Source organism: Myotis daubentonii, chromosome 18 (assembly GCF_963259705.1).
Source record: "Myotis daubentonii chromosome 18, mMyoDau2.1, whole genome shotgun sequence".
NCBI classification, from domain to species: domain Eukaryota; kingdom Metazoa; phylum Chordata; class Mammalia; order Chiroptera; family Vespertilionidae; genus Myotis; species Myotis daubentonii.
This window is the reverse complement of record NC_081857.1, coordinates 18,694,454-18,716,734: the sequence shown is the minus strand read 5'-3', so window position 1 is coordinate 18,716,734 and position 22,281 is coordinate 18,694,454. Positions and strand designations below refer to the sequence as shown.

Below are 22,281 nucleotides of genomic sequence, written 5' to 3'. Positions count from 1 at the left end.
ATAGCAAAAAGAAAAAAGATTTATGAAGACACTAAGATAATTGTTTTTGTCTAGGAAATTGACAACATTTTTGTGACCCTTTTTTGTGTTTTTAAAGTCATGCCGTCAATTCCGGCCAGGGTAGAGTGGGTCAGACGCTCATATCTTCCTGCTGAGGGTGTAAATTGTTCCAGCCTTTCCGGATGGAAATATTTCAAGCCGTGAGGTGCACGTGTTCAAATCGGTCAAATAATTCTTACTCTAAGAAGAATGTAGTCAAAGATGTGTATAAAAATAGTTACTGTAGCATTACCTGTTATGGTGGAAATCTGGAAATAACCTAAGTCCCCAATATTATCCTGAAACAGCATAAGCCATTAAAACCATTTGTTCAAAGAATGTTTAATTACAAAATTCCGATTGTGTAGATAAACAGCAGAGAGAAAGAAAAGAGAGGAACAAAGAGATGTAAAACGTATATAAGAAATACTAGAGGCCAATGCATGAAATTCATGCAAGGGTAGGCCTTCACAGCCCCGGCTGCTGGGGCCCTTGGAGCTCTGGCTGCCTCTCGCGCCCCCCCCCCCCCCCCCCCCGCCCCCGGCCCGCAGCACCTTGGCCTGGGGCTGCCCGCATCCCACACCCCAGTTCCTGGTTCCACGAAGGGCTCCACATCTCCCCCGCCCCTCCCCCCCCATCGATCGCCCCACAGAGGGTGGCCTGGACCCCGCTTTTGGGGGAGATCCCAGAGCCTCCTGATTGATAGCCCTGCTGGCCGTGGCCTGGGCCTCCTCTGCGGAGCAATCGTGCGGCAGTGGCAGGCGCCCCCAACCGATTGTATCGCACCCCCAACCGATTGTATCGCACCCCCAACCAATTGTATCGCACCCCCAACCAATTGTATCGCGCCCCCAACCAATTGTATCGCACCCCCAACCAATTGTATCGCTCCCCCAACCAATTGTATCGCTCCCCCAACCAATTGTATCGCACCCACCTTCGCTGGCCTGGCACCAGTGCGTGTCATAGTGTGGTCGTCCAGAAGGTCGTCCAGACAGTCGTTCTGCTGTCCGGTCGTTCGGTTGATTTGCTTATTATGCTTTTATTATTATAGATTCCCAGTTAGAAAAGGCTCTCAGTAGTTTTCACAAGTGGTTTATTTTATACTACGAAGATATTAACTTTTCCGAAAAACAACAGCAACAGCATATTTGGTATTGATATTGAAGTAAATTAAACATTTTTATCATATGACCCTCAGAGGGAACACAGCTGCTCAGGAAACAGGTCATTGCCATATATTCCTGGCCTATTGGTTAAAAATGAATAAATTAGAGACATGCATCTCTAAAGGTCCTGGTCCTTGCCCAGGATGCATAATAGATGCTCATTGTACATTTGAATCCCAGATCTCTGCACATGTGCTGAGGGCCCTGAGTCCTGCGGAGTGTATCTTCTTGACTGTTAATGTGATCTGGTGTGGCTTTTCACAGAACCAGGGTGAGGAAAGATACATTCTGTTATTTTAGGTTAGGGGGGAAAATAGTTTTAAACTCTGTTAATAAGTCCAAGGGAAACAAACTAATTCCATTTTTTCTTGAGAATGACTGCCGGATTTCTATTAATAATCCTAGGTTCAGAAGTTATTTCACAGGCTGTCTTTAATTTTTATTTTTAAAAACTAGATTAGAATTCACATAAATCACATCCTACTATTTATTCTTAAATCAAAAAAATGTCAGTGTCTGCTTACTGTTTGCCCAGATCTGTGCTCCACACTTTAAATGTGCTATTTTATCTTCACAATCGTATGGTTATGGTTTTTACTCCCATTTTACATTAAGTAGAGGCTTCAAAGTCAAGTTTAAAAGAGATGGCTTTGAACCCATCTGTTAACGGGGTTATATAGGGCCTCATTCATTCATTCATTCATTCATTCATTCATCTATCTATCCATTCAATTAATAAAGCAAACATCAATACAAAGAAGTCTGTATATAGCAAAGATTTGTAAACTTTAATTTATGGCCCACTTCCTTTGATTCATAATTTATAAAATGACATTTAAATACAATAAGAATTATGAACAGTTCCTTAAAAATTCTTTGTATCTTAAATGGGTCTGTAATAAGATTCTTTTAATTCAATGGTTGGAAGATTCTTGAAAGTGGAAATAAAAATTCAAACTTTTTATAGTTTAGTATAAAGTTCAAAAGTGTAGTGTGTGTCTGTGTGTTTTTAACAATGATATAGACATTTCTCTAATTCCAGAGATCTTGAACTTCCCAGCTAAATGATAGTCTTCTCCACCAACTCCCTTCTCTATCAGCCTGCTGTATTCTCTTCTTAACTATTTCTCGGGATTTGATTTGATTTGATATTACTTATATGTTTGCTCATTTTTATTGCCCGTGGCCTTCACTAGAATGAAAGCTCTATTAGGACATGAGCTTTTGACTTTTTCCACCCTGCTCAGCCCCTAGAACAATGCCTGGCACATGGCTAGTCCACAGTTCCATTTCTGTGGAGTGACTGAATGAACGAATGGACAAACGAATGGATGAAGGAGTGAATCTCTGCCTCTCTCTGATATATTGGAGCAGACCCGCCCCCCCTCCTTTTTGAAGTTCCTGGGATTTCCAGGAGATATCTGATAGGTGACTTTGAACAGAGTTCCAACACTACCAGGTGGCACCGCCGGGCCCCCGGCCCCTCAGCCACTCTCCCCGGCTTCCTGTGCAATCTTCTGCTGGATTCCCAGACCCAAGAAGCCATCAGTGCCAGCACCAATGCAGCCCCTCAGGACCCAAACCAAGGGCACCAGTGTCCCCAGCAGGATGCTGCTGCTTTCCTTCTGGAAGAATCCTCACCAAGCCCACCATTCTGGGAACTGCATTACCAGCCTTCTCTGCACATGTGGGAATGTGTGCACACTCACATGCACACATGCACACACTGACTACACATACACACTCATGCCTGCACACACATGCACACTCACATGCACACACAGGACCACAGCTACCAGCGCTCCCAAATTCTTCTCAGGCTTTTGGTAAAAGCTCCCTTGGTTTCACTCCCAGGTCAGGGGTGTGATCCGAGGGAGAGTGTGGGTGGCGTGGGAGGCTTGACCAAACCAGACGTTCCAAGTGAGGAGAAGTGCCTGCAGCTCCCCTCTGACACTGGGGCTTTCAACAAGCCTCCGGCAGGAAACAGTTTCCCTGGAGGCAGCGCTGTGCCTGGGACAAATGGTCACTGCAGCAGCCCGCAGGGCCATCTGGACACAATGGACCCCGAGGTGAACTCACTTCAGCCCCAGCCTGGGACGGCTGCTGCAGGGAGATAAAGCTTTGCTGCTTCCTTTCTGCTTTGTTTTGCACTGTATTCTAGAAAGATACGTAAGAAATGTTATCCTGATTAGCAGTGGCTCACTCCTCTCTCTCATCCCCCCAAACACACTCATAGACACAGACAGACACACATGTACACACACACACACACACACACACACACACACTTAGAGGCATTCACAGTGTTCACCACTGTCTAAGTGCTCACGGGGTTTGATCTGGCTTCTTGGACACATAAACCGAGGCCTGTGAGAGTTCCCTGCGGCCATGGCAGGACTCGCGTCTCCCAACCTGAGAATAGGAACCTGCCATGCCTGTTGACATACACGGCTTAGCATGTCAGCAAAACATGTCCAAAAACCTGTTCCCGTGTCCAGAGCGGAGACACAGAGCCGCTGCTGGTGAAAGGAGGCTTTGTTTGAAGAAGGGTGCGGCCTCTCATGGGTCTGGGCCCAGGGGGGCGCAAGGCCCCTGCCAGGGGCTAGGCCAACCCAAAGAAAGAATCGGGACAGCCCCTCTTTACTTAAAACCAAAACAGGAAGGAAGGAACCTGCCGCCATCACTACCAGTTGTGGCTAGGGCTCATTCTTGTTTCAGGTTTGCGTACTCGCATAATGCTTTTAACCAGAAAAAAAAAAAAAAGCTGTTTTAAGTTTTATTTTGCAACAATCTGTGTGTTGAGAAAGAGTGAAGAAAGGGAAACAGAACCAGCCTTACAAAGGTGATATCGGCACCGTGACAGGAGGACCAGGCCGCAACAAGAACCATATTCCACCTTTTTTATAGGAATTCGGGCACAGGTCTTATATAAAATCTAGCTGGTGTTGCTAAGAGGTTAGAGCATCGGCCTGTGCAGCAAAGGGACATAGGTTCGATCCCCAGTTAAGGGCAGCGTCATCCTGTACACCAAGAGGTTGTGGGTTCAATTCCCAGTCAGGGCACATACCTAGGTGTGGGTTCCATCCCCGGTTCCAGCGTGTACAGGAGGCAGCCGATCAATGATTTACTCTCACATTGATGGTTCTCTCTCCCTTCCTCTCTTTTTAAAATTAATTAAAAAAACAAAACATATCCTCGGGTGAGGATTTTTTTAAAAAAGGTGATCTTACTGTTCAGGATGATGGCTATAATTTTAGGAAGGGAACGGTGAATGGGAGATTGTCTTGGCTCAGACAATCGCTTCTATTTTTTGTCGAACTGAGTCACCCCGGGATAAAAGCAGCCCTGGGCATCACAAGGCTTACTAACCTTTATGTCATTTCCCTCCCACTCTGTTCCCGGAATGCTAGTTGCGGGGTCTCTTTCCTGTCAGTTTTTATCTTGCTTTGAACGGTAAAGAGTTTCTCCTCGTTGGCAAACGTGACGTCCACTTGTGAACGTTAGTGGCTGTATTTGCAGGCATGGGAGCTGCCCTGACTCCCAGGATTGCCTGTCCAATCGGAACTCACGGCGATATGCGTTCGTCTCCGGACTCGCATGAATATCAGTGTGGGGGTCATGGATTGATCCATTCTTGTTCTTATAGTGTTGCGTTAGCCTTAAGGGCCCAATTTATTTTTTTTTTAAATTTATCTTTATTGTTGAAAGTATTACAAATGTCCCCCTTCCCCCCCTCCCACCATTGGCCTCTTCCACCCCATTCCTGTCCCCTACCCAGGCCTTCACTGCACTATTGTTTGTGTCCATGGGTTATGCATATGTGCATATAAATTCTTTAGTTAATCGGGGGCAGAGGGTAGAGGGAGGAGATGAGAGGCCCAATTTAAAACATCTTTCTCTTCAAGTTTTATTTTCCATTGATTTTAGTGCTCTTTGATTATATGTTCCTTTGGTTCTTTTTTAAGGTAATTTCACTTGTAGTACTACCACAGAATGTGGCTCATGGAGCCTTGAGTTCTAGATGACCCATTGGGATTGGGGCAGAGCTAGTCAGATTTTGTGAAGTGGGGCATTTTGGTGGGACTGCACCTGCATGCAGTTGTCCTAGAAGGACATTGGAACTAGCCCTTTTTTTATATGAATTCAGGCACAGGTCTTTATATAAAATCTAGCATATGGCTCTGGCCAGTGTTCTCAGTGGTTAGAGCATCAGCCTGTACACCAAAGGGCAGTAGGTTCGATTCTCAGTCAAGGGCACATGCTCAGGTTGTAAATTTTCTGTCCTGGCTGGGGCACATGCAGGAGGCAACCAATTGATGTGTCTCACTCTCATAGCAATGTTCCTCTCTCTTTCTCCCCCTCCTTTCCTCCCTTCCAGTCTCTCTAAAAATCAATGGGAAAGAATATCCTTGGGTGAGGATTAACAACAACAACAAAAAATCTATCATATGTCCTGCTTTACCTTCTTGGTATTTGAAATGATAAGAGCAACGGGCCGCTACCTGCATTGGCCATGGCCAGCTCTCAAAGGGCCTGGTCTTGCCAGCCCGTGTCCTGTCTCCCCTTCCCTCTTGTCGCTGACTCATTAGCAGCCCTGGAAGTAGAAGCTCAACTTACTGTTCTCACCTTAGCTCTCCGTTTTCCTCTTCAGCATGTGTCCCAGCATGGACAATCTCTACCGTCCATCAGTAACTTGCCCTTATGATTTCTTGGCCCAGACCTGTGTGTGTGAGGACTGCTGATTTCCCTGGGGCTCTCAGGACATTTGATCTTGGCAAAGTGACAAAGTGTGCATTCTTTTATTTACCAGGGTAACTGCTGGGATTTTTTTCTTAAATTACCCATTCTCCGTGCCAGGAATTCGGAAATCAAAATATACGTAATCCATTAGGTTTCGAACACAAGCATCTCGCTGGAAGAAGGTCAGAGGTCTCGTGCAACCATCTACCCAGTGAAAGGACCCTTCTTCAGCATCCTGGACACAGGGCCCTTTGGCGGCCAGCAGCCACTCCGGCTGCCCCAGGTCACCAGGTGCTCCTCTGGGTGTTGGGCGTCTGGAATCCGATGAGAAACTTTGTGTAGGCTGGGGTTGGGTCCCTAAGCTCTCTGTTCCTTCATCTGAAATGGTGACTGTAAGAATCATAGTAGCACTTCCTTATAGAATACTGCGAGGTTCACTCAGTTAATACACGTAAAACCTTTGGACATTGTTTGGCAAGAGCTAAGCGCCAGTCACCGCTAGTCAGTCATGCTGCCCTGAAGGTGGAAGAGGTGAGTCAGGCTGACTGATAGACTCAGACTCTGCCAGCGCCTACCCAGGTGACCATGAAAATTAAGTTGCCTAATCTTTTCTGAGCTTGAATTTCCTTATCTGTGGCGTGTGGAGAAGGAGTCCCCAGTAGGTACTTGCTGTGGCAGGCAGGCAACAAGATGCCAAGTGACTTGAAGGGAGAGCAAGAATTCATGTGAGATGCCCGATACAGAGTTGACCTGCATTCAGCAATCACGATGAGTCACATTTTTCTGCTCGATAGAAGAGGCCCAAAAGAAAAAGAGATTTCTGGTTACTTTGCCTTAAGAGACGATACAGCGCCGAAACCGGTTTGGCTCAGTGGATAGAGCGTCGGCCTGCGGACTGAAAGGTCCCAGGTTCGATTCCGGTCAGGGGCATGTACCTTGGTAGCAGGCACATCCCCAGTGGGGAGTGTGCAGGAGGCAGCTGGTCGATGTTTCTCTCTCATCGATGTTTCTAACTCTCTATCTCTCTCCTTTCCTCTCTGTAAAAACTCAATAAAATATATATATATATAAAAGAGACGATACAGCACCGTGCCTGTCACATTAGTGCTTCATAGATAGCGGATTATTTCACTCAGAAGAGAGAAAGGGAAGAAACTGAAGGGTAATTCAGGCTTGGAACTTCCAAGCACAAAAGAAAAACACACAATATTTTTGCAAGAGCCTTTTATGTTAACCTACGGGAATGTTTAAGGTTCTCCGATGTGTATAAAGTTAGAATTCCTAGTAGCGCTTCCTTGGACTGACAGCACATCTCGACTGGTTCCTATGAGCCGAAAGAAAAGGCAAATCAGAATATTTTTAAGGAAATTCAGATTTCTTTCCTTTGAGGTATTAGAGTATCCCCCCTTCCCGGGAAATCTGTAACTAGCTGAAAGAGTCATTGGCTACCTCGGTGGGGTACCCAGTCTCTCCCTGCCATCGATTCCAGGCCAGCAAGCCATGAGAGCCCAGAAGCAGGCTCCCTGAACCCTCCCGTGTGGCAGGCAGGCTCCCTCGCTCACCACCTCTCAAAGGAGCCAGTCCCTGGCCAAGGTGCGCCTATGAAATTAATTCTTCCCTTCACCCTGAACAATTCTTAGGTTATAGATTAATGAGATGGTGACGAATGGCGGCTCTTACATTTGGGCCCGTTTTAATGAACAGACAGTAGTTCTTTTTAATTAACCTGTCGGTTGCCTATATGTAAACGATGCTCTCTGATGTGCATAAGGGCCTTTGAAAACTGTTTATGTTCCTCAGTCTGTTAAGCATTGCCTAAGCACTCTTGTGTGCAATGCTACCTGTGTTCTCAATGAGAAATTAGTTGCTAAGTAGATATCATTCCCAGCCTTTGTGGAATAACCCAGTGTGGGTGGAGATCACCGTGACCAGGTCATTGACCCTATTTATTCAGGATAAATTGGCATGGCAGGGGGTTGCCTCACCCAAACTGAGTGGCCCAGTGCCCAAGTCAGAGGCATTTTCCTGCATTTCAGAGCTGGTTCCATCACTCAACCCTCTGCCTCCTCAAAGATGCAGGAGCATGCCTGCCCCCCAATATCCATATCTGAGGCTGGGCTTAGGAGTGGGGGTGGAGAGGATACCTGCTAAACTTCCCCAAACCCCCTTGAGCAGGGCTACAGGCCCCTGACCTGATATAATTAGGTAGATGTTACCTGGGTGACAACATACATTTAGTGACAAGATGAAGCCCAAAGCTGGCATTTTAGGATCCATAGATGTGAATTAAAGGACATAATGAGTTCACTTGCCCCAATACCACCCTCAAAGTGTTTCCTCTCCTAAATCCTTGAACTTGGTCCCTGAAACGTAACTTTTGGCTCTACAAGTCTGACATTGCCTACTGAATGAATGTGTATATACTTAGGAATTCTTTAAATATAACACGTTAGGTTTTTTTACCCTAGTTTTTTTTTTCTTCTTCAAAAAATCATCTCATACACACTCACCAAAAGGCTTTCAGGGTTTTCTTTTTTTAGTCTGTGTCCCAGAATAGTAGTTTCCAAGTTGCCAGCTGAGAAAGGACCTATGTGTTGTGTATGCCGCTGAAAGCTATTTCCAAGCACAAACTAAGTGGTTTTTAAAAACGAACACATGGAAAGAGTCCCGTGGTTTCGTGCGTAGCAGGAAAATCCACTTCACCTCCATCCTACTCCAGAAGCTGTCAGGCCTCCTAATCGTAAGCAATCATGATCTTGGACTTGAGAGCGGGGAGGAAAAGATTATGTTTGACTTAGTAATTTTCAAGAAGGTCAATGGTTCTTTTAGCGAAATGGTGTTGGGCTGTTCACCTCCACTATCAAGCCACAGTTAGGAGAGTAGCCTGCCCTGAACTACATAGGAGTTCACCCATGAACTTGGCTGAACTCCAGGGGCTCATTTGTTAGCTCACATTTCTGTCTGTACAACTTCTCAGTCAACAAAGTGCTCACTGAGTTCCTTTTGCCTCAACTGCTGTAGGAGCTGCATAACATCGGAGCTGTGCCTAACGCGTGGCCTTCAACTTCAAGTCCTTCCCTCCATGGGGAGAAGCGATGAATGAGCCGGGAGGGGACACACAGTCATATCTCGGTCAATTGTTATTTTCCGCACAGCGCCTTTCAGCATAGACAGTTCTACTTCGTTTCCTTTTAAGAAGCAAGTGGTAAAGTTCTGCAAATGTGTTCAGTGCTGGACTTAATAGATAATGTTCATTCAAAAAAATGTTAAACAGCTTCTCCTAAAATTATTTTGTGTAGTGGGCACAATTCTGGAACAAATACTTTAAAAAAAATTTTTATTTTTCATTGAAAGTTGACTTTTTTTAATATTTTTTTTATTGATTTCAGAGAGGAAGGGAGAGGGAGAGAGAGAGAGAGAGAGAGAAACATCAGTGATGAGAGAGGATCATTGATTGGCTGCCTCCTGCACGCCCCCCAATGGAGACTGAGTGTGCAACCCAGGCAGGTGCCCTTGACCAGAATCAAACTGGGGACCCTTCAGTCCACTGGCCAACACTCTATCCACTGAGCCAAACCAAGTAGGGTGACAGTTGACTTTTAATATTATATTAGTTGCAGGCGTACAGCTTAGTGGTTAGACATTTTTACACCTTTCCAAGTGATCCCCCAGATAAGTCTAGTACCCACCTGGCGCCGTACATAGTCGTTACAATATTATTGACTATATTCCCTATGCTGTACTTTACATCCCCATTTCTATTCTGTAACTGCCAATTTGTACTTGTTATTCCCTTTAACCTCTTTCACCCAGTCCCCCAACCCCTGCCATCTGGCAACCATCAGTTTGCAGAACAAAAAAAATTTTAGACCACTATTGAAAATTCAGAGAAGGATATATACTTACCTACATTTATAGAAGGATGTATATTAATTCCTAGTTGTATCGCCTATGGATGTGGGTCTGCATGTCCTTTGGCCTTTTATATGTTAACTACATTCCATTTTCTACTTTGGACTGAGCGTGTGTGGCCACATTCAGCATAACCACTGCTGTACTTTTCTAACCTTCCTAATCCTATGTATTTACGGCATCATGATTTATTAACATGTACTTAGGTAATTTAGCTTAATTGTGGAGCAACGGAGTTAGAACTAAGATTTCCTGATTGCTAATGATTTTGGTTCCACTAATTTGGTTCTGTGCTTCCTTTAGCTCACAGATTCTATTAACTGCCCGAGACACAGTCTTTTCACCATCAATAATGCTCTAGAAACAGTGACACCCTCTTTGCGTTTAACACCTCCAATTCATTATCTTTTAATTGAGTTCTCAGATTTGCAGGTGGAAGAGAAAATAATGTGTGATTAATGCCTCTGCATGAATAAGAAGGAACTGTACATATAATGAATGTAACTTATTTTAAAATTTCTCCTGCAGTAAAGTATTGTGTTGACTAACAGTTACCAGGCAGAGATTAAACAGGTTTCAATGAAAAATTATAAGCTCTCCTTACCCCAAAGCTCAACTGCATGCAAATCCCAAGAACACCAATGAACACAACCCCTAAAATTGTTCAATAGCGCCCCCTAGCATACATAGTTTTAGGCTATCACTAGGAAGCCAATTCTAGTTGTCGTTTCTTCTCTAAAAAGTGATTTTTAAAAAATATATTTTATTGATTTTTTTACAGAGAAGAAGGGAGAGGGATAGAGAGTTGGAAACATCAGTGAGAGAGAAACATCGATCAGCTGCCTCCTGCACACCCCCTACTGGGGATGTGCCCACGACTAAGATACAAGCCCTTGACCAGAATCGAACCTGGGACCTTTTAGTCCACAGGCCAATGCTGTATCCACTGAGCCAAACCGGTTAGGGCAAAAGTGATGTTTTTTTATGTGTCTGATTATATTGGCACATTCTTCACATTATTCCTGAATTGAATTTCTGAAAGTCACTGTAAACAGAGGATACGTAATATAGTAGAATAATTTCTTGTGCAAATATTTTCAAAATGATTTTACTTTAACTCTGGCTGTCTTCTATTCTGTCTCTGCTTTGGTTGGCTGGTGTAAGGAGGTTTTTGTTTTCTTTTGGAGTAAGTCATGTAGGAAAGAGAAAAGAGCAGAGCTGGGTAGGTTCCTAAAGTAGATTGTGGAAATCCACAAGGTAGACGTAGTATATTGAACTGTGTCCTTGGGGCGTGTTAAGAGCACAGCCTCCGGAGCCAGACCCTCTGGGCTCTGTGATCTTGGGAAGGCTCCTTAACAATTCTGTGACTTAATTTCCTCACCTATAAAATGGGTTAATAGCTCACAGAGCTATTGCACACACCACATGGTGAATGCTCAGTGACAATCAACAGTTGTTACCGTTATTTCACCATGGATGCTTGCAGGTGGTCGTGACCTACAGCTTGGGCTCTGATATCAGAAAGGCATGAGGTCAAACCCTCCAGGAGACCTTGGGCAAGTTGCTGAAACTCGGTTTCCTCAGCTCTAAATGAGGAGCATAATAACGACTGCATACAGGTGTAAAATTAAACAATGTACACAACGTGTAGGTTAAATGAATAGGACAAGTAGAATGTAGACCCCTTTATTTCCTTCTGAAATGCTAGGAAAACAACAGGTAAAGGACTCTTCGGAATAATAATAATCCTCTTCTAAGACCAAGAGAACAGAATACAACACATCAACATTCTGCAAGGCGGGAAGCAGGGAGAGAGGGGTGGGAACAAACTTAACAAACCCGAGAAAGCCATTTGCACTGCGGAATGAATAAAAGGCTCAGGAATTGCTGGCGCCACGCGTCTCTGGAAATGGAGGTGAAAGTGGGCTAAAAATAAGAGGTTTCATTGTAAGATGGAAGAGAGGGAGAAGGGGGGAGAGAGAAACATTGATGTGAGAGAAATATCAATCGGTTGCCTTCCGTATGCTCCCAGATAGGAGGTCAAACCCACAACCTGGGTACATGGCTTGACCTGGAATTGAACCTGAAACCTTTCTGGTGTTAGGGACAACACTTCAACCAACCGAGCCACCTGGCCAGCGCAACAGCTGTTATTTTTATTGTTGTCGAGGTTTTGTAATTAGAAAAGACCATCACTGACAAGGAATCGAAAGCTCTGTTTATTGTCACATTATCACAGGAGCATCAGTGAAATACATACGTATTGCCTCACGTAAGAAACAAATTAAATATGATTATATCTGTGCTCTAGGAGTTTCTCTTCTATAACAAGAACTGTGATAGACAGCGTGGGGGAGGGGGAGAGAGAGAACACGCATGTAGGGAAATGTGCCAGCATACATACGTGCTGTTTTTGTTTTGTTTTGGGTTTTTGTTATTTTTGCCCTTAGCGTTTCCAAATGACCCTTGCACATCAGATATAACATTCACATTTGTGAAATTTCACTTCAGTTTCCCAGTTGAAAAATGGCTCCATTGGTTTTATTAAGCCTCATCAGGAAACCTTGGATTTTGGTAAAAGATACCCTGTAAGTGATCTGCTACATTATGGTAGATGCCAGAATAGGGGCAGGGTTTTTGTTTTTTAAATTATCCTTCAGAAAAGTGGATGCAACCTTGTATTTGAGTCACGTGGTATAGGACACACTTGATATTTTGAAAACAGAGTTTGGGGGAAAAACTTATTAGCCTAAAACACTGACTTCAGTCAGGGGTCATTTTAAGTTCTTCTGAAAGAATCAGTTTTGTTTCTAAATGAAAAAAAGTTCTTAGTTATTCTTTCTGTGAATCATCTTAGCCTTTGCACAGTTACTCTGACACAGTAACACAGTAAATGGTGAGCAGTGTGGAGCTCACCACTACTAAATGGGCATGTGTGGCTTAGAATCCAATTTCCAAGACAGCAAGCACACAATAACCCAAACTGCATTTTATGTCAAACGAATTAGGGGCGACGATGTTAGAAGACTCAAATAGTGGACGACCCTGAGTGTGAAAACACAGATGTCAGGTGCCCCTGAAAAGCTTAAATTGTGTCATAAAATGTGAGTGTGGAGAGAGCAGTGTTTCTAACTTAATATGATTTTTCACACACTAAGTGTTTTAAATGTGTGGAGCTGAATGAACAGACTGTATGTTATAAGTAGTTGCCTGAGTATATCCACAAAGGAACATTCCTTTTAAGCTCCCAAGACGCATCTCCAAGGGTCTTTGGAAGAACGTGGAGCGTCCATTAAAGCTCTTAAGCATGTACTTTCACATACTTTTCTCCTTTGCCAGTTCCACACTTTTTGGCCTTTTACTCAGGAAAAGATGTTCACCTAAGTTGAGAGGCAAAGAATGAGGCAAAAAGCAAACTGTCTCTTCAGACTTATTTGCCTGTTAGGGTCTAGAGAGAGAAGAACAGAGACCAGGAGATCAAACGCTCAGAAACCACCTTGCGTAATGGTAGACCGAAGGCTTGCTGTATCCTTCCTAAACCCTGAATTTGAAAGCCTCCTCAGAGAGATTAGAAATGACAGGTCATTTGTTCTTGCTTTTCTCCCCAGCTTGGTGCCGGGCTGCCCAAGGGGGCCCCCTCCCACCACGCTCCCACAGCAACAGTAAGTGCTTGGCTCAAGTGTCTCATGGGCGTGGAACACAAATTGGAGGGGGACATGTGGAGAAAGGAGCGTGGGAGAGCATGGGCGCTTTTCTGGAAAGCTTCTAAGAGCTCGAGAAGATAAGCAAATAGAGGCATTGGTGGTTAAACACACCCCTTTTTAGCATTTCAGGATCAATTCTGTTTGCAAAGTTTAGAATGAAGATATTTCTAGCAGCACCCATTTCTCCAAAAGGAGACTAAAAAAAAAAGGAAGAAAAAGAATGGTGCTTACTCTTCATTGCCTAAGTACCCTATTTCAATTTTAAAGAGCTTTTGCAACCCAAATGCTAGCTATAACCAAGCAGTCTTTTCCTAGCCTCGGGCTAAAAGTACATCAATAATGGAACCACGCCAGGTTGGATTATTGCCTGTCAAGACTGTGGATAGAATTCTAGTGACTGGCTCCATCCATCCACATTGTAAAATAATCATACCAGGAACGAGTTGATGCTGGTGTTGGCTAGCAAGCCCGGGGGTGCTAGTAAAACATTTGTGTTCTCTGTTTGCTCCAACCTCTGATGGGAGAATAGAAGAGAATGTATGGGCAACGAGCTAAATTTAGGGTTAACCAGGACAAGTCACAGAAGGGATTGAAGAAATAATAAATGGAAAGAAAAGAAAATTCGTTATTTTCCACCAGTCAAAAACTCAAAACTCATATATGTGAAAACATAAAAAGTTTAAAAATAAATAAGTACACTCTTTGCCTGGCCTGTATGGCTCAGTGTTTGAGTGTTGACCCACGAACTAGAAGGTCACCATTCAATTGCTGGTCAGGGCAAATGTCCGAGTTGTGGGCTCCATCCCCAGTGTGTAGCATGCAGGAGGCAGCAGATCAATGATTCTCTCTCATTATTGATGTTTCTATCGCTCTCCCCCTCTCCCTTCCTCTCTGAAATCAATAAAAATATTAAAAAATAAATTAAAAATACACTTTTAAAAAATCCTAATACATGCAGTAGAGAGTTTGTATATTTTAAAATATGTATAGTAATTGGGGAAAAAACTTCAAGGTGAGAATTCACAGGCAGAAGAATAAAAGGTGTTGTGGTCACTATTGCTTCATTTCTCCCAGCAACCCCCTCACTCCTGCTGAGAGATACCCCCTAACCCCCAGTGGTCACACCCAACAAAGGGCAGGGGGTTTGTGTAACTGGGCTCACAAGGCCTGTCAGGTCACAGAGTTGGAAGGATTGCATCTGGGGTTGCCACAAGGCCATGAAAAGAATGAAACCAAGGTGACAAGCGGGAAGAGAGAGGAGCCATTGCCTGGTCCCCTAGATCCCGTTGGCCCTGAGCTCAGAGTCACAGCTGTGAGGCCAGCCCACCTACTCTTGACCTTCGGACAGATGTTCTCTCCATCTGCACCGCTTCTCTGCCCCGAAGCTTACGTTTCATCCCCTGTAAGAAGAATGCACTCCTGACCAGCCCTGTTTCTGCCATGACAGCCATGTCACCTTGGCTCTGCCTGCCCAGAAAAACACCTGCACTTGGAAGGTCAGCCCACCCATCATGCCTTACAGCTGTGGGGTAACAGGTGTCAGCTCAGCCAGAAACCTGGCTGTCATTCTCCACTATACCTTTTCCTCTTCCGTCTCCCCTACACATTCAGTTGACCTCCAGTCTTCTCCATTCTCCAATTATAATTTAGCATTGGCAATGTTTTTTCTTGTTTGTCTTTTTCTTGTTGTTTTTCTCAGAGCCTAGCAAAGCGCCTAGCATGGAGTGGGCACTCAGCAGTTCTCTCAACAACTCAGTTCTCGTCTCTATTCCCAGAGCAGCCGTCTTATTACTACAGGCTGTCATTTGTGATGCCTTCCTGTACAGCAGGCTCCCCAGGGGAGGAGGTACGACTTTCATTGCCATTTCACTAGTGAGGGGGCTGACGCACAGAGGCTGTGGCACCTGCTCAGGGTCCCACGGTAGGAAGCAGAGAGGCGGTCTGACTCCGGAGTCCAGACTCGGGTTCTGCTTGCCTACATTCAGCTTTTCATCGATCCCCTTCTGATTTACAGACAAGTTTCCTGACCGCTTCTCTGCTTCCGCCTCTGAAACACAATTCTGGACTTTTGGGAAAATCCAGATGCCCAGGCCCAGCCCTCCCTGGTCCAGCCCCTGCCCACCTCACCCCCACATCTCTCATATGCCCTCCCGGCGGCCCAGGCTCCCTCTGGCTGGACCAGGTTCGTTATGGTTCTTGGTGAGTGCCATGTTCTCTCCTCTCCTACCAGGCTACGCATTCCTCCCCTGGACCCAGCCCTGCCCGGTTCCCTCGGCAGGAAGCATCCGTGACCTCCTCCTCTGAGTGAGGTGTCACCCCCAGCACTTCCCCACACGTCCTTCTCTCACTTTGAAACATCTGCTCACTTTCCTGTTGGTTCCTTAGGGGATGAGGATTATATCTCTGATTTCTTAGCACAGTCAGGCACTTAAGTACCATTGAACAGTGTATTCGTGAAGAATGGGCCAGGAGGTTCCTCTGCCATGGTGTTCCACTGTGAGTGGGATGAGCAGAGCCTCCTGCCACCATGGACATGTAGCAGGTGCAAGAGATAAACTTGTATAGTACGGAACTACTGTTATTCGGGGTTGTTTGTTATTGCAACATAACCTACCCTATCCTAACTGATACACATTGGGCAAGAATTGACTATGACTCTTCCAGATCAGTTCATTCTCTGGGTGTGTGTATGTTACTTCTTTGAAAATCTTGGAGATGCATCATCTTGTTGAAAATATCCTCAACCCAGAGTCCTCAGTGTAATGTATAACAACACTATGGCCTCCTCTTTGTAATCGGTGACATGGTATCTTAAAGCCTTTGTTCTAATTTGGTTGGTATATAATGAAATCATTTCTGAGCAATTTCTTAAAGCACTATTTACTTTTTAGAGATTATTTTAAACATTACCTTGAGAAGCAACTGTGTGAAAAATATTGGGTGCTTTAAAAATGACTTGCCCCACTTGACATTTGCTTGATATAAAATGAGGTACGTGGCTGTATTTTATTTGTATTTTAATTTTTAGAAAAGGAATTTCCTTAAAGCAGAGACTTTTCAGGCCAACTTCATCACTACTGAATAATTCTTACAAAAGCCTACTAATTCTAATCATCTGTTTGGGTGGGTAATGATAACAGAAGTGTTGACTTTGCATAATTATGATCCTGGTGAGCCCGAGTCAGCAATTGCATCTCACAGCATGGGCCTTGTCACTTGTTAACGTTCAGAAATTCTCACAGAGTGAATATGACTCAGCGGATCGTCATCACTCAAAAGACACAGACAAAACTCCTTTATATTTGAGGAGGCAGTGTCCTAGCTCATGTTAATACCACTGGAGAAATCACAGATGAAACATCAAATGAGATTGTTTCCTTACAGAGTACATACTACGGGTTACTCCCCAAATGCTGGAATGAGTTCTCATTTATTGTATAGCTGAAGGTGTGCCTACATTTTAAAGATATGCATGTGTCCCCCTAAATCTCCTAATTCTGGTTCATAAATAACCTTTTCTAGTGTACAGGTACTTTCTGAAATGCAGCGGTTCCCATGTGCACAACAGCACAGTCGGTGTGGAGGGCGGAATGCTCTGCCAGTTCATATTCAGTGCTTGGCGTCTCTTCCCTGTGTAGATCCCTCGTTAGCAGTCTCCGGAGCTATTATTCCCACCCCCACTTCTTTTCTCTGCCTCCAGCTCCCTGCATCCATCTGTCCCCTGGGCTTTCTTTATAGTTCTGGGCCCAGAAAAAAGAAAATGAGATTTCTCCCACACTGCCAACCCAGAACCAACTCAGGGAACCTCACAGGGCTGCGGCTGCCTAGCTCCTTGCAGACTCAGCCGGACAACACAAAGACTCAGTGGGGAGCAGCAGCGGCATTGCAGGTGGTGTGACTGTCTCCAGCATCAGAGAAACTACTCTGGACACGGACAAGGGCGTTTTGTTCATAACGAAGTAAAATTATTCCAAGCCCGGGAGGAAGTTGTTTGATTTGCTGTTTAAATAAAACTGTCACTCCCTGACATTAGTTTGCAAACCCCTTGGAGAAAGGGAGGGGTTTTTTCAATGGATGGAGCCCCTAAGTAGGAACCGTTCGAGGGGTCCCTGCCCTGCTGGGCCTCTCTGTGGACCCCCGGGCAGCTCTGTGGACCCCCAGCGCTGTTTGAAACTGTCATGTGGAAAACCAACTGGGGGGATCCCTGAGTGTGAAGGTGTCTTTTCTCTGAAATAGAATTCAGGTCACCTGGGCCTCTTGTTTGAGATGCAGATTCCTGGGCCTGGATCCCAGACACACGCACTCGGCGAGTTTGGGTGGAGCTTGGGGATATGGGTTTCTGTGCGCATCCAGATGATTCCGAAACCAGCATGAGCGGGTCACGTACAGCGCTTCTCCCTGGGACCGCTATGCTGCACACCTGAAACTAACACAAAATAATGTTCAATGCAAACTGTAATTGTGAAAGAAAAATTTAAAAATATGTATAATAATAAAAGTATAATATGCTAATTAGACTGGACAGCCGAATGACCTCCCGGACGAAGTGGGGGCTGCGAGGGCCAAGCCCCTTGCACAAACCTCATGCATCAGGCCTCTAGTAATAAATACGAGTAATCCTATCTAATAAAAGAGAAAAATGGTAATTGGCGTATGACGATACCCTTTTCATTGGCTAATCAGGGCTATATGCAAATTAACTGCCAACTATGATTGGCAGTTAACTGCCAACAAGATGGCGGTTAATTTGCATATGTAGGCACAATGCAGGGAGGCGAAAGGGAAAGCAGGAAGAAGCCCCCTGCCACTAACAGTGATCGGAAACCCAGGGGGGAGCTAAGAGCTGGGGGGCAGGGCAAAGGCGGCCCTGGGGCCACCTTTGCCCTGCCCCCCCAGCCATGATCAGAGAATCAGGTGTCTTTGCCGCCCTGGCCAGTGATAGCAGGAAGTAGGGGTGGAGCCAGCGATGGGAGCTGGGCACGGTCGAAGCTGGCAGTCCCGGGAGCTAGGGGTCCCTTGCCTGGGCCTAAAGCGAAGCCCACGATCGCGGGGCCGCTGCAGCTGCGGGTTCCCGCTGCCCGGGCCGGACGCCTAGGCCAGAGGCGTTAGGCCTGAGCAGGGGCGGAGCCTGCAACCACGGGGAGCTGGGGGTCCCCTGCCCAGGCCTGACGCCTCTGCCAGAGGCCTCAGGCCTGGTCAAGGGGCCGATCCAGTGATTGGTGATCGGAGGGTGATGAGGGTCAACTCCTCTGGCCGAGGCATCAGGCCTGGGTGGGGGGCGGAGCCGGGGATTGGGGGGATACGATGGTCCCCTTGCCCAGGCCTGAAGCCTGGGTCAGAGGCGTCAGGCTTGGGCGGGGGGTGGAGCAAGCGATCAGAGGGAGATGGGGGTCCCCTGCCCAGGCATGATTCCTGGGCCAGAGGCATCAGGCCTGGGCGGGGGCCAGAGCCAGTGATCAGGGGAAGATGGGGGTCCCCTGTCCAAGCCTGACACCTCTGGCGGAGGCGTCAGGCCTGGGCAAGGGGCCGATCCTGTGATTGGAGAGTGATGGGGGTCAATGCCTGAGGGCTCCCAATATGTGAGAGGGGGCAGGCTGGGCTGAGGGACATTCCCCCGTCTACACACACCCAGTGCACGAATTTCGTGCACTGGGCCCCTAGTACTTATATAACTATATAAATGTTACTAAAGAGTTGACATTTAAAACAACAACAACACTGCTCTACAACCTGCCTGCAGAGGGCCCTTTCAATGGCTTCCACTTAGTCTCACTTGGTCCCAGTTTATTTTAGGTACTTGGTTTATGTGTCACATACTAGTCAGGTGTTTCTTGCCAAGGGAAACAATATCTTAGTCATCTCTCACATCACCTCCCAGGCTAATTCTCTTCCTGGCACAGCCCTCTCTGTTGGGTCTGCTCCATCCCAGGCTCCCATCAGCCTCCTTCCTCCTCCAGCCCTTCTTGGTGTTGTTTGTTTGCTTGTTTCATTTTTTAAAATCTCTCTCTCTCTCTCTCTCTCTCTCTCTCTCTCTCTCTCTCTCTCCATATATATATATATATTATTGATTTCAGAGAGCAAGCGAGCAGGTGAGAGAGAAGAACATCAATGATGAGAGAGAATCATTGATCCACTGCCTCCTCACAGGTCCCACACTGGAGATACAGCCTGCAACCTGGACATGTGCCCTAACCAGGAATCAAACCATGGCCTCCTGTTTCATAGGTCAACGCTCAACCACTGAGCCACGCTAGCTGGGCAAGACATCTCTTTAAACCTTCCCTTCCCCAATAAACACCCTGAGTAGAAGTTAAATGATATCTATAAGCAAACACAGAACTGATATATGGATGCAAATGCAGCTAACCAGTAGGCATATGAATGTTCCGTTTTGCAAGATACTAGGTATTTTGAGGAATACAAGGACATGTAAGAACAAATCCAAACTTTATTTTTAAAATAAAGAAAGCCTTGCCCTGGCTGGTGTGGCTCAGTTGGTTATATTGCCCCATGAACTGAAAATTTGCTGATTTGATACCCAGTCAGGACATATGCCTGGTTTTCAAGCTCGATCCCATAAGGTTGGTTCAGGAGGCAGCCAATCGATGTTCTCACATAGACATTCCTCTCTCTCCCTCTCCCTTCCTCTCTCTCTAAAAAGTCAATTTTAAAAAAGTCTTTCAAATAAAGAAAGCCCACAATGAGACACCCACTCAAATGGCAGTAATGGAAGACATTACCAAGCGTGGGTGGGAATGTGGAAAGCTGGAATCATTATGCATCACTGGTGGGAATGTAAAATGGTGCGGCCACCTTGGTCACATCTTAAATAGTTGACTATAAATTTACCGTATAATCTAGCAATTTCACTCCTGGGAATGGAATCTGCCCAAGAGAAATGAAAACCTATGCCCTCACAGACATGTGTATGAATGGTCATAGCAGCATTATGTGTGATGACCACAAACTAGATACAATCCAGATGAATGGCTAGACAAAATGTGGTATAGCCATACCCTGGAATGTTATTTGGCAATTAAAATAAGTGAAATACTGAAATAGGCTACAATATGGATAAACCTCAAACACATTACCCAAGTGGAAAACGCCAGGCTATCTATTATAGGAGTCCATGTATATGAATCTAGAAAAGGCAAGTTTGTAGGGAGAGAAAGCTGACTGGTTTCCTGGGGCTACAGCTGAGAGCAGGAAATAACTGCAGATGGATTTGGGGAGACGTTTGGAGTTGATAGAGCTTTTCTAAAACGGGATTGGGGTGACAGTTGCACAGCTCTATACATTTACTAAAATGTGTCACTTAGTAAATGATGAATTTGCAGTGCCAGGCCCCTGAGCCAGGCAGTGTGACCCTGAGGGTACAGGGAGGACATGGGCCCGGCCTTCCTGGGCTTAGTGCTTTAGAATTCTCTGCTCGTTCTCCCACCTGCTTTGTAAGAAATTAGGCAGCTCATCTGTTGTTCCCTGATGACATCAGCAGAGGAAACAATGTCTATGTCATACATTTCAAATGTTCATGAAAACATTCTTAAGTTTAGTGTGAGGTAAGGAAGGTAAAATAGACTGCAAAGTGTGCTCAGTGGTTAGAGCAGTGATGGCGAACCTTTTGAGCTCGGCGTGTCAGCATTTTGAAAAACCCTAACTTAACTCTGGTGCTGTGTCACATAGACATTTTTTGATATTTGCAACCATAGTAAAACAAAGACTTATATTTTTGATATTTATTTTATATATTTAAATGCCATTTAACAAAGAAAAATCAACCAAAAAAAAATGAGTTCGCGTGTCATAGGTTCAACATCACTGGGTTAGAGGGTCAGCCCACCCACTGAAGGGTCACAGTTCGATTCCTGGTCAAGGGCACATATTTGGGTTGCAAGTTCAACCCCCAGTCAGGCATTGTGGAAAGCAACTAATCTCTCTCTCTCTCCTCCCTCCCTCCCCCCGCCCCCCCCCCCCCGTCCCTCTCCCTGTCTCCCCCACCTCTCTCTCTTCCACTCTCTCTATAAATCATTGGGAAAAATACCCTGGGGTGAGGTTTAACACAAAAGAAAGATACACTGCAAAGGAATTGTAGCGATTCTTTCTTTTCTTAGAAAATCACAAAATTACCCTATGTTTTGGGATAGCAGTGTTATACAGATAAGCTCATGTTTGGTGGTCAGTAACAAACGACTACCAGAACATATGAGTCACTGGAATTTCATTGATGTACATGGCTTTTGTGATCCTGGGAGAAATACAAACTCAGAAGAGTTCATTTGAGGGCCCATCTGTCTCACTGCCTTCTCACATGGCTTTGCATGTGGTAAGAAAGGTGGGGTGACCCATGTGAGTTTCATTCTTCCCCTTAGCCTGGGTCTTGAACTATTGCCACACCCCTGGTTCCTGGAGACTATATAGTCACTTCTTAAATTGGTTTAGAATAGTCTTTCCTTTCATTTTAGGGGTATGTTTTGTGAGCAAAGAATAAAGCACCTTGAATATATCTTTTTAAATAATGTCTGTGAAAGTAAAGATGAGTAGTGTTATTGAGCTAGTGTGCTGACTGATATATCAGTATTTTAAGATCTGAGAGAACTTCTTTCCCATCTGGCTGGTTTCCTGGGAATAAGAAATCAGATTAGGCCAACAGCCAGAATGTGCCTCTTGAATACAGGCTAGTACTGAGCTTTACTCATCCAGTTCCAGTATTCCTC

At 45.3% G+C, this 22,281-nt stretch overlaps 1 protein-coding gene across 2 annotated transcripts in view; it reads left to right on the top strand.

Annotated features, from left to right (window-relative positions):
- Positions 1-22,281, top strand: part of C18H1orf21 (chromosome 18 C1orf21 homolog) — a 175,821-nt gene that overhangs the window by 134,123 nt on the left and 19,417 nt on the right. Inside the window, exon 4 of one of the 2 annotated variants that reach the window (XM_059674294.1) lies at positions 13,469-13,522. The exons of the other annotated variant lie outside the window; for it this stretch is intronic. Within the exon in view, the coding sequence (XP_059530277.1) occupies positions 13,469-13,522 (54 nt within the window). The remainder of the gene's footprint in view (positions 1-13,468; positions 13,523-22,281) is intronic. 2 annotated transcript variants of the gene reach the window in all.